Below are 13376 nucleotides of genomic sequence, written 5' to 3'. Positions count from 1 at the left end.
TCCATCACAAAGATCGCCTACTTCCCCCTCTGTAACATCCCCATTTCCAAAAAGTCTGTGTACAAATCTCTGCATCTTTAGCTCTCATTTGATATCACGGCCTCCTTAAATTCCATCTCTTTAACTATGCTTTAGGTCATCCTTTCTTAATATCTCTTTCTCTATCCTGGTATTATGTGATCATGTGTCTATGAAACACTTTTGGGTGTTTTACGACATTACAGGTGCTGTATAATTACCAGTTGTTGTTGTTGTAGTTTATGCCGTTTTTTTCATCTCACATTCCCTCCAATCCTCAAGGACTGATCTGGAGTAAAAGCTATGGACATTGATTGACTTCTGGTGCTCTGTTCAAGTGGCCATTCAGCATGTGGGAACCGAGATAGTTAATGTTGTGAGACAATGGTGACTGTCACAGCCGACACGTGTCCTGCGTTGATTTACTAGGAGATACAGTGACTGGATGAAAGCTTTGTCATGCACCTCACAAATTAAGAGTCTGTCTTTGAGATAGTAGGAACTGCCGATGCTGGAGAATCTGAGATAACAAGGTGTAGAGCTGGATGAACACATCAGGCCAAGCAGCATCAGAGGAGCAGGAAGGCTGACGTTTCGGGCCTAGACCCTTCTTCAGAAATGGGGGAGGGGAAGGGGGTTCTGAAATAAGTAGGGAGAGAGGGGGAGGCAGAAAGAAGATGAATAGAGGAGAAGATAGGTGGAGAGGAGACAGACATGTCAAAGAGGAGACAGACATGTCAAAGAGGCGGGGATAGAGCCAGTAAAGGTGAGTGTAGGTGGGGAGTTAGGGAGGAGATAGGTCAGGGTCCAGGCCCGAAATGTCAGCCTTCCTGCTCCTCTGATGCTGCTTGGCCTGCTGTGTTCATCCATCTCTACACCTTGTTATCTAAGAGTCTGTCTTTGTTGTGTGAATCCTCAACAGTCCCAGGAGGGTCGATGATATCACAAAAGCTTCAACACAAGTCTCACAACACTTGAAGAGTTACACTGCTGATGGAGCAAGAGTCTTAATGACTGTTGGAATGATTTTCTGCACACTGTGCCTCCTGTTTGAATGAGTTGGCCTACTTGCAGGTTTTTTAACAATGACAATGATTTGGGCACAGCTCGCACATGAGTGTTTACTTCTGTGCGAACATGCTGGTGTTTGCTGGAGACTTGATGACTCTGAATGATGAGTCAGACACCTCACACAGTGGTTCCTCACCAGTATAAATGCATTGGTGTTTCACCAGGTCTGATGGTTGTGCAGAGCCTACATCACATCTGAAGGATTTCTAGTCAGTGTGGACTGTCTGATGTCGCAGGAGGCTTGCTAACTGTGCAAAGGATTTGTCACACACTTCACATGTAAACGGTTTCTCCCCCGTGTGAATGCGCTGGTGTGCACGGAGGTTAGATGACTGTGAGAATGATTTGTCACACACCTCACATGTGAATGGTTTCTCCCCCGTGTGAATGCGCTGATGTTCAAGGAGCGCATTGGACCAAGAGAATGATTTGTCGCATACCTCACATGAGAATGGTTTCTCCCCAGTGTGAATGCGTCGATGTACTCTGAGATGCGTTGACCATGCGAATGATTTGTTGCACACCTTACATGTGAATGGTTTCTCGCCTGTGTGAATGTGTTGGTGGTCCTGGAGGGTAGATAACTGAGTGAAGGATTTATCACACACTTTACAATTGAAAGGCTTTTCCCCGGTGTGGGTGCGTCGGTGTTTCACAAGTGTCGATGACTGTGTGAAGGCTCGGTTGCACACTTCACACCTGAAGGGTTTCTCACCAGTGTGAACGATCTGGTGCTTCAGGAGCCTTGTAGATGTTGCAAAAGCTTTATTGCAAATATCACACTTAAAGGGCTTCTCCCCTGTGTGTGTTGTCTGATGGAGTAGGAGGTTTGATAACCGTTTAAAAGCTTTGTCACACACTTCACACGTGAACGGCTTCTCCTGTGTATGAACGCGTTGGTGGGTGTGGAGGTTTGTTAACTGTGAAAATGATTTGTTGCACACCCTGCATGTGAATGGTTTCTCTCCTGTGTGAATCTGTTGATGTCTGTGGAGATTTGTTAACTGTGAAAATGATTTGTTGCACACTTTGCACGTGAAAGGTTTGTCCCCTGTGTGAATCCGTCGGTGTTTCACAAGGGCTGATGATCTTGTGAAGGTTTGGTCACACACCTCACACTTGAATTGTTTCACTTCCATGTGGTTGCTGAACAGATGCAGTCAGCATTATAGATCTCATGCAGCGCTCCTTACACTAGAACAGCCTCTTAACTGTAGGAATGAGTCAGTGGTTCATGAGGCTCTACGAATGATTAAACTCTCATCAGACTTGGAGTCTGCTCATACTTCTCATTGTGACCAATCATCAATAGCCAAACACTTGGAAAAGCTGGTTCTGATGGAAGGCTCCACACTACTGACCAGTTACAGACCTGATGATTTGTCAAAACTCCCCTGACCCGGCTGATTTCCAGATGATGGTTTCACTCCCCAGTCTTTTCTGTGTGGAGCAATGCTGTGATGGGACTGGATATCTTCCCACAGTTGCACAGTTAGGTGATGGTCAGGATCTATTTGCAATATATGTACACTATATTCTTAGGTGTCATCATTTGTCTGTAAAACAGGAAAAGGAAACATAATTTCCTCCAATTCACTCTCATTGTTTCCTAAAGAGGCTGGCAGCTCAGTTACAGACTGTTTCCACAGTGAGTGCCAGTCTGCTATTCCCATGTGTGTGTGTGTTGGGGGGGATGTGAATCAGATGTGAGCCCTTTACTTTTCCTCACTTGACTGTCGCACATCCGCCGTTTGCAGCAATGATACTGGACAGTGATAAGAAGAAGACAATGTGGTAAATTTGTCCCACCTAGCATCCCACTCCTGCAAAAAAAAATCTTCCCAGGCTCTATGAGGATGGTGGAAAAGACAAAGTGGGGAGTATGTAAGAGCCAGTCAATTCACTACAATGAAGACGATTTTTCCTTCAAGTATGTGTTTAATAGCAAAACAAACAGGAGAAATATTAATGGTAATTCTGTAATTTCATCAGCTTATTTTTTGGGGATTATTTAATGAAAATACATTATGTAGAAAGTGTTCAAAACTAAGATAAATATTGCTTCAGCGTACACCTGAATATACAAATTAGGAGTAGGAATAGGCCATTTGGCCTGCTCAAGCTGCATTGCCATTCAATAAAATCAAGACTGATTTGGCTGTGATCTCAATACCACATTCTCCCAGTCCAACCTTTTCTCATCAGATAACCTCTCCATATTGGGTAGTAGTCAAGTGACCCATTTTCACCCAGAGGGTGGTGGTGGTGGGGACTGGAATTCACTGGCTGGGAGGGTAATTGAGGCAGGAAACCTCAAACTTTATTTGTACTTGGTTGAACACCTGATATGTCATAACACTGAAGGCCTTGGGCCCAGTGCAGTAAAGTGGGACAAGTGTAGGTAGTAGTGTATTTTGGCAATACAGACACAATGGGCTGAAGTATTGAATGGTTATTTGATTCTCTGAACTACTTCTAAAGTCTTTATATCCTTTTGAAAATAAGGAGATAAAAGCAGTTTGCATTATTTCCAATGTAATCTCACCGATATCCTGTAAAAGTGGAGCAAAACTTCCCTATTTTTATATTCTGTATCCTTCTCAATAAACAATTCCATTTATCTACCTATTAACTTGCTTTAACTTCATACTAACTTTTTTTTTTTTTTTTTAAATCATTTGTATACCAAGACCCAGATCCCTCTGTACCTCAGAGTTCTACAATCTCTGTTTAACTTTTTTTTTTTAAAATTCTTCCCGCCAAAGTGAACAAGTGCACATTTACCCATATCATATTCCAGTTGCCAATTTTTTGCTGACTCACTTAATCTATATAAATTTCTATATATATATCCCTACAGATGTAGTCACCATTCATTCAGTTGCTAATGTAAGTCTTTTAGATAAATTGTAAATAACTGGGGCCAAGATTTGATCCCCGTGTAACTGTATTTGCTATATCTTGCCAATTTGAGAATAACCCATTTATGCCTATTCTGTTTCCTATTAGCTAAGCAATCCTCAAACCATGCTAATATGTACCTCCTATACCATGAGCTCTTAATTTGCATAGTAACCTGCTTTCTGTAAATCTAAGTACAGGAGATCCACAAAGTTTCCCTTAACCAATAAAAACCAAAAGAACTGCGGATGCTGTAAATCAGGAACAAAAACAAAGTTGCTGGAAAAGCTCAGCAGGTCTGGCAGCATCTGTGAAGGAAAAAACAGAGTTAACGTTTCGGGTCTGGTGACCCTTCCTCAGAACTTTATCCAAGTTGCTTGTCACTTCATCAAAGAACTTCAATAAATTACTCAAACATGATTTCCCTTTCACAAAACCATGTCAACTCTGCCCCATTGCAGTGTGATTTTTTGTTTCCTGTTGAAACCTGCTTAATAATAGATTCCACCACTTTCAAAGTGTAGAAAGGAATAAACCCCACAGCAAACAGTTCAGTCGTACTGCAGCTTGTTGAAATTTATAGACAACCAGACAAGTAACAGAAAAATGATGCTCCATTAACACCTCCATTCTCAAACATGTTGGAGCCCAGCACACGACAGTCGGCCAAAATGTTAAACTGTCTTCACGAGCAAAACACCGAGTGGATTATCAAACTTGGCCTCTGAGGTGCTGGGAGTACTCCCCTCCAGACCTCTCCAACATCCTCACTATCGTAATATGAAGTTTGTAAGATTGTCATGTTGTGAACTTTGAAAGCAAAGCAGAATATTCTGAAAAATTGGGTTGCCCCAGAGGTTGTAAAATGTTGCCTGGCAACAGGCTAGGTGGTTTGATTACTTTGAGAACAGTTGAGCAAGAGCAAAATGCGCAAAGCCACCTGAAAGCAAAAGCAAGAGGAGATGGGGCTGACTGGATAGACTTTCTGATCTAAAATTTCCGAGTTAAAAATCAGGAAAGTTCCCAGCTCAGCTGATCCACTTCAGAAGAAATTTTTCACAAAGGTTCAATGTTTGTAACAGACAGGCAAGTGCGAGGTGAAGCTGGATGCAGGGTGTCAAGACTGCCTGGTTAGAAGACTCTGTGCTTTAGGACTTCATTCCAGCTTTAAGAACCAAAGAAAATTCCTCTTGCCTTCACCTCTTAACTCCCCACAGACTCCCATGCCTCATTCATGGCATGACCCACCCCCACAGCCTAAGGTCTCCATGACCCCCATGACAGGCTGTGGCACTTCCATGCCTATTAAACCATTATAGGATATATAAAAACAGCAAACCCATTAGTGACAGGTTTATGAATAAAAAATACTTTGAAGATTTTTTAAAAAGTCATTCATTGACCCATTTCTATTCTCATAAAATCACCTTTAGCTACAGACAATCAAGTGAAACTTTTAAATAACTGATATTGATGGTGGCTCAATGGTTAGCACTGCTGCCTCACAGTGCCAGAGACATAGGTTCGATTTCACCCTTCAGCATTATCTGTGTGGAGATTGCATAATCTCTGTGTCTGGGTGAGTTTCCTTGGGTGCTCCGGTTTCCTTTCAGAGTCCAAAGATGTGCAGGTTAGGTGGATTAGCAATGCTAAATGTCCAGAGATGTGTCGGCAAGATGGGTTAGCCACAGGAAATGTGGGGTTACAGGGACTGGGTGGGGTAGGGGTGGTGTCAGTGAGGACTTGATGAGCCAAATGGTGTACATCCGCACTGTAGGGATTCTATATTTGGTCATGTTAAAAGTTCAAAAACTGGATACCTTTTTGGCAGTTCAGCGTATTAGTTGCCTATTAGTTATTCTTCAGTCAATATTGCATTTAGTCAATTTGTTCGAGTAAAAGTCTTAAATTTAAACAGCTCCAATGCGATTCCTTTAACTTGGTTGCTGTAAATTCAAAATTCTTATAAAAGTTCAGAGTCTCCACAGAAATTGTAACAATTCTTCAAATAGCATCATTCTAAAATAGATTATCTGGTGGTGTTTGTGAGGTTTTGTTGTGTGCATGTTGGCTATCAAGTTTCCTACATCACAACTGTGACTAAATTTCAAAAGTATTGGCTTTAAAGAGCTTGGGACATCTGATGATTGTGAAAGACTCTATATAAACGCAAGTTTGTTTATCATTCTAAGGAATTTTCAGTAATTATGTGGAGGGAAACACCCAGATCCCAACATAGGACTAACCATGCACAGACCACAACACACACACACACACGAACTCAACAATAGGAAACCAGTAAGAATCCTCACACATTCTGCACCTTCCAAATAATTACACCTCACCTTCTCATTCAGGAATGAGCCATCAACAAAACTCAGTCTGGCAATCAGAAGTGAAGTGCTTCCAATAAACACACTCAATATCCAACATACAGCTCCAATCAAAACATTTCAGCACAAAGCACCGAGTGAACAGCTCTCTCAGCTGGATCTTCTCACACAGCATAAGGGACATTTCCACCCCTGACTGCCCACAGGATAGTCAGACTGCCTGAAGGTTAGTGTGGATATTATGGGATACAATTTGTATAAAAACTGCTCCTTCACTCACCTCCTCACTTCGTTTTCAGTCTCTATAGGAAGTGAACCAGCTCTGGAAGAGGAAGAGGAGAGGAGAGAATGGGCAGAGTGGGTGGGCTCTCTGATTGACGTCTCTCACAGTCAATCCAAATATTTCTGGAGCAACATGAACCCAACCTGAAGCTTGGGAAATTGATCAATGAAAAGGTGAATTTGAGCAACAGATTAGGAGGGAATTTAAACATGTCATTGTCTCATCTGAATAAAACCTCACTTATTGCAGCTGCTGTCTCATTTCCTCTGATAAACTTTTGATAAGAGGAGCGAGTATAACGTGCTTGCAGAATGAGTGCGACTCTGAGTTTGAATTGATGACTGGTCAAGTGTTGCTTCACTCCTCACCAGACTCCCTCTCCCGGTCACTCATCCCTGGTCTAATGTGACAGCCCCAAGTTCTTGCTCTACCCCCTCACCTGACTCCATGTCGTTTTCCAGGATTTTGGAGGAAACAGCACACCCGAAGACTTTGAGGTGGAGAGGGAATTAGACCTGATGTGGTGGTTCGTAAAAGTGAAGGAATCAAGAGGCTTGCACTTTAAGAATGGGATGATCACAGTAAATTTAAAGGATGAGAGAACATAGCTGAAGAGGAAGAACCATGAACAATATCTGAAATATGAGGTCCAGGAAGATGAGTGATCAGCAGTTTAATCAGAACAGGGTCAAGAGAACAGGAGGTGGGCCCCACAGACAGGATAAGCTCCAGGAGGGGAGATGGAGAAAGATGTGGGTTCAGAGCGAGGGCAGGGGTGGGTGGGGGAGCATTAATGAAATCCAGGTTCAGATTAACCTGAGTCTCTCACATACCAGGATCAGGATCAAGACTACCCTGACTCTGTCACTCAGATGCTTCTATATCACTGACCTTAATGTTATTGGTGCTGAGTTTGGGAGTAGGACCTGGGCAAATAAGTCATAGACCTCCAGACATGGAGCATTGGAGCATACACTGCAGATCAGTCTCATTGAGGAGCACCAGGTATTTTCAGACCGTAGACTTTTCTAGATTGTGGCAGTGGAATTTTAGGATGTTTGTGTTCTTTCTTGATGTAGAGATCTCTATCAGTACCTAGTCTGAAGATTGTTCCTCACTCCTGGAGGCAACCTACTTTTCTCCAGCAGTTTAACTTCTCCTGACACCAAAGACTTTATCATCTTTCACAGCTTCAGGAACCCTGATACAATGACAACATTGACACCTGCAGGTTTCACTAATTACAATTCTAAATCAAATCAAATTCTCAGGCAGTTAGTTTACATGGAGTAAAACATTCTGCAGACAAACTTGGGACATAATCCCATAGAAACATAATCCCACAGTTCTGAGGAAGGGTCACCGGACCCGAAATGTTAACTCTGTTTTTTCCTTCACAGATGCTGCCAGACCTGCTGAGCTTTTCCAGCAATTTTGTTTTTGTCCCATAGAAACTGAATCTAATTGAAATATTACAGTTTATTGTCAGTCTGCCTTACTGTTATCATTGAGTCAAAACATTGTATGTTCAAGTTTCCGGTTGAAGACCTAAGTAGTGTTTAGGCACTACGTAACATTCCTGTTTCTCATATTGACTTAAGGATGGGAGCAATTTTGAACAGAATGCTGGAGTTTGGTCAGGGAAATTTTAATCCTTTTCAAAAAGTCTAATTCTATTTGTATTTACATTTAACAAAAAGCTGTCATTTATTGTTTCAATAAGTAGGCTACAGCCTTCAGAACTCAATATCAAGTTTAATAATTTTAGGGCCTGAACACCTCTTTCTATGTCCTTTTACTCCCCCCCCCCCCCCCCACACCCCAGGGCCTATTATTGACATGGGGTGCTTTCAGTACAGACAACCCATTTTCACCAATTTATGGCCCCCATTATCAGCTTTTCTTTCTGTGTGGCATATTATCATCCATCCCTTTGTATGCCTGTCTCTCTTTCTCCGGGCTATATCTCCACCCCCTGCCTGCAGCATATATACCACATTTTCCTGTATACTATTAGTTCTGAAAAGGGTTACTAGACTCGAGGTTATGTTCTTTTCACAGATGCTACCACATGTGCTGAGTCTCTCCAGCAGTTTCTTGCTTTTGTTTCAGGCTTAAGCAGCGTGTAAATGTAACCTACTGGAAGGTGCTGAAGTTAGTTAGTTAAAGAAACTAGCTGAAGCTTTTTTTTTTCTGTCCCTGGGGCTGAGCTGATTCTCATCATATGAATACACACATCTCAGTGTGACTTTGAACAGAGTGCTGGGAGTTGGGTTAAGTGAGGAGTCAGGTGAAAAGGAGAAGGATGTGTCCCTATGCCTTTTCTAAGTTTTTCACCCATGTAGAAATCATGAACATACAAAATAAGAGCAAAAGTATGCCATTTGGCCCCTCACGCCTGTTCTGCCATTCAGTAAGTTCATGGCTGACCTGTTTGCGTTTCACATTCCACACGACCATCTACCCCGATTACACTTGATTTCCCTGTCTAATAAGAATCTATCTACACCTCTCTGAAAAGTATTCAGTGACTCCACTTCCACTGCTTTCTGAGGCAGAGTTCCGAAGTTGCACAACCCTCTGAGAGAGAAAAAAAATCACTTCACCTCTCTCCTGAAATGGTAACCCCTAATTTTAAAACAATGTCCAGCCTCCTGGGGAGGTGATGGCCTAGTGGTATTATCGCTGGACTGTTAGTCCAGAGACCCAGATAATGTTCTGGAGACCGGGGTTCAAATCCCACCATGGTGGATGGTGGAATTTGTATTCAATAAAATATCTAAAATTAAGAACCTAATGATGACCACAAATCCATTGTCAAATGTTGGTAAAACCCATCTGGTTCACTAATGTCCTTTAGGGAAGGAAATTGCCATCCTTACCTGGTCTGGCCTACATGTGACTCCAGACCCAGAGCAATATGGCTGACTCTTAACTGCCCTCTGGGCAATAAATGCTGCCTGGTTAGTGACACCCTCATCCTGTTAATGAATGAAAAAAGTTCTCGACTCACCCAAAAGAGGAAATATTCTTACCAAATATACCTTATCAAGACCATTAAGAATCCTATGATCAAGGCACTCTTCTAAACCTCAGCAGAAACAATCCAAGCCTGTTCAATCTACGCTAATGAAGAAACCCACTCATTCCATGTACCAATCCAGTAAACCTCCACTGAACCTCCTCCAACACATTTACAGCCTTTTTTAAATAAGATGACCAAAACTACACACAATATTTGAGATGTGATCTCAGCAGTGTCATGTACAACTGAAGCATAACATTCTTAGTTTTATGTTCAGCTCCTTTTATTAACATAGGATAGCATCCCAGCAGCCGCCTTGACTACATGCTGTATCTCCATACTAACATTTTGTGACTCACAAACAAGGTCCTTACACTACCACAAGTTAAGCTAGCTGTTTAGTGAGTCAGCTTAATGTTTAAGGTTTATTCCGTTCCTGCGGTTTAAAATAATGTAGAATCTGGCAGTAAATAAATAAAATACGAAACATTAAAATATATCAACATGGCAGGACAAGTGAGGTGCCAGGACTGTAACATGTAACATAACCCTTCACCCAAAGGGTTGTGAATCTGTGGAATTCCCTGCCCAGTGAAGCGGTTGAAGCTACCTCACTGAATGTTTTTAAGGCAAGGCTAGATAAATTTTTGAACAGTAAAGGAATTAAGGGTTACGGTGAGTGGTCGGGCAAGTGGAGCTGAGTCTCAAAAAGATCAGCCATGATCTTATTAAATGGCGGGTCAGGCTCGAAGGGCCAGATGGCCTACTCCTGCTCCTAGTTCTTATGTTCTTATGTGGAAGCTCCTCGAAACAAATCTGAAACAAATGTTTGAGGATGAAGGAGCTTTGAGTCACAGTTATTGAACTGAGGTCTGAGCTACAGTTAGTGACCTTGTTATTTTGTACCAGGAGGTGGTAATACATCTTAGGGTGGGATCTTCTGATTTGGGGTCTGGAACACTGGAGTGTGACTGCATTGAGACAGGTGTAGTGATTGTAATGAGGTCAGCCAGGTGGACCTCACAGAATGAGTTCCCTGATTGGAGCTGTTAATCTGGTCCAATTAGAGGGCCTTAGCTGATAGATAAATACAGAAGTCTGAGACATCTTGTTCACTCCAAGAGCTGGCTCTGTGGAAGCCTGACTAGTGTCAAGTATTATGCACGTGTAAATGAAGTGTGACTTGGTGACGGGATATTGGTTTCTATGGAGTTATTTCAGTGGTGACAACAGTAAACCATAGCCTGAAGAAACTCGCTCACAATAGACATCTTTTCAGTTTGGGCTAAGCATTCCTTGCATCATGAATGTTATTTGGGAAGCCTGACTCATTCAACCCTTCTGTCGAAGATTGGGCCCAGTTTTTGGAAAGAATGCATTATATTTTCTGGGCATATGACATTGGGACAAATGAAAAGCAACGAGTAATTCTCTGACGGCTTGTGGATCCACAGCTTTTTCGGTTATTAGAAGCCTTATTTTCCTTGAGGCACCAGATACTAAAACCTTTCAAGAGTTGATCGATTTGGTTAAGGAATATTATGACCCCAAGCCTCCACCAAATTTGAGATGCTATCATTTTTACTTGGCAATTCAAGAAAGAGGGGAGTCCATATCGGGATTTTTGACTGGTTAAGATGACTGGCAGTGGCATGTGACTTCGGTTTGACCCTGAATGAGATGGTGAGAAACCATTTTGCACGTGGGATTAATCATGTAACCATACTAGGCTTGGCACAACTCCGCCCACCGCCGACGCAGCTCCGCCCACAGCCGACGCCGACGCAGCTCCGCCCACAGCCGACGCCGACACAGCTCCGCCCACAGCCGACGCCGACACAGCTCCGCCCACAGCCTCCACAGCCAGCACCTCCAGAGGAGACAGCAGCACCCAGCCCTGCCGAGTCTTCACCATCCCCCCAGACCTACCCCTTACTGAGGACGAACGGTCAGTCCTCAGTAAAGGACTCACCTTTGTCCCCCTCCACCCACAGATCAACGAATACCGCTCACGTTTGGACATTGAGCAGTTTTTCCGCCGCCTCCGCCTCCACGCTTACTTCTTTAACCGTGAACCTAACCCTCCCTCTACTGACCCCTTCTCCCGCTTCCAACACACCCCCTCCTCCTGGACACCACCTCAAGGCCTCCTACCCTCCCTCGACCTCTTCATCTCCAACTGCCGTTGAGACATCAATCGTCTCAACCTCTCCACCCCTCTCACCCACTCCAACCTCTCCCCCGCAGAACGTGCAGCCCTCCGCTCCAATCCCAACCTCACCATAAAACCCGCGGACAAGGGAGGCGCAGTTGTAGTATGGCGCACTGACCTCTACATCGCCGAGGCCGGACGCCAACTCTCCGACACCTCCTCCTACCGCCCCTTTGATCATGACCCCACCCCTGAGCACCAAACCATCATCTCGCAAACCATCCACAACCTCATCACCTCAGGTGACCTCCCACCCACGGCCTCCAACCTCATCGTTCCCCAACCTCGCACTGCCCGCTTCTATCTCCTTCCCAAAATCCACAAACCTGAATGCCCTGGTCGACCCATTGTCTCCGCCTGCTCCTGCCCCACCGAACTGATCTCCAACTATCTCGACTCCATTTTCTCCCCCTTGGTCCAGGAACTCCCTACCTATGTCCGTGACACCACCCACGCCCTCCACCTCCTCCAGAATTTCCAATTCCCCGGTCCCCAACACCTCATCTTTACCATGGATGTCCAGTCCCTCTACACCTGCATTCCCCATGCAGATGGCCTAAAGGCCCTCCGCTTCTTCCTGTCCCGCAGGCCCGACCAGTCCCCCTCCACTGATACCCTCATCCGCTTAGCCGAACTCGTCCTCACACTCAACAACTTCTCTTTCAATTCCTCCCACTTCCTACAGACAAAGGGGGTAGCCATGGGTACCCGCATGGGCCCAAGCTACGCCTGCCTCTTTGTAGGTTACGTGGAACAATCCCTCTTCCGTACCTACACCGGCCCTAAACCCCACCTCTTCCTCCGTTACATTGATGACTGTATCGGCGCCGCCTCGTGCTCCCACGAGGAGCTCGAACAGTTCATACACTTCACTAACACCTTCCACCCCAACCTTAAGTTTACCTGGACCATCTCTAACACCTCTCTCCCCTTCCTGGACCTCTCTGTCTCCATATCGGGCAACCACCTAGAAACCGATATTCATTTCAAGCCCACCGACTCCCACAGCTACCTAGAATACTCCTCCTCCCACCCACCTTCCTGCAAAAATGCTATCCCCTATTCCCAATTCCTTTGCCTCCGCCGCATCTGCTCCCAGGATGAGGCATTCCACTCCCGTACATCTCAGTTGTCCTCGTTTTTCAAGGACCGTAACTTCCCCTCCTCGGTGGTCGAGAACGCCCTCAACCGTGTCTCCCACATCTCCCGCACCTCATCCCTCACACCCCGTCCACGCAATAAGAACCAAAAAAGAATCCCCCTCGTCCTCACGTACCACCCCACCAACCTCCGGATCCAACGCATCATCCTCCGACACTTCCGCCATCTGCAATCCGACCCCACCACCAAAGACATCTTTCCCTCCCCACCCTTATCTGCTTTCCGGAGGGACAACTCTCTCCGTGACTCCCTTGTCCGCTCCACACTCCCCTCCAGCTCCACCACACCCGGCACTTTTCCCTGCAACCGCAGGAAGTGCTACACCTGCCCCCATACCTCCTCCCTCACCCCCATCCCAGGCCCCAAGAAGAC

General features: G+C 44.6%; 1 protein-coding gene across 1 annotated transcript; it reads right to left on the bottom strand.

Moving 5' to 3' along the window:
* Positions 1-867: 867 nt before the first annotated feature.
* LOC125487017 (zinc finger protein 271-like) lies at positions 868-6864 on the bottom strand. Its single transcript, XM_048616824.1, has 2 exons — positions 6604-6864; positions 868-2645 (listed from the first exon to the last, which is right to left on the bottom strand). Exon 2 carries the CDS (start codon positions 2226-2228, stop codon positions 1296-1298), a length of 933 nt encoding a protein of 310 aa, XP_048472781.1. The 5' UTR covers positions 2229-2645; positions 6604-6864; the 3' UTR covers positions 868-1295.
* Positions 6865-13376: the final 6512 nt, after the last annotated feature.

The sequence above is a fragment of the Rhincodon typus genome, chromosome 35, assembly GCF_021869965.1.
Source record: "Rhincodon typus isolate 14 chromosome 35, sRhiTyp1.1, whole genome shotgun sequence".
Classification (NCBI taxonomy): Eukaryota; Metazoa; Chordata; class Chondrichthyes; order Orectolobiformes; family Rhincodontidae; genus Rhincodon; species Rhincodon typus.
The sequence above is the reverse complement of the archived record's forward strand: the minus strand, read 5'-3'. Positions and strand labels throughout refer to the sequence as shown.

What these genes read in the sequence shown, in the direction of transcription:
- LOC125487017 (XM_048616824.1), bottom strand. Translation starts at nt 2,228, where the DNA reads ATGGAAGTGAAACAATTCAAGTGTGAGGTGTGTGACCAAACCTTCACA.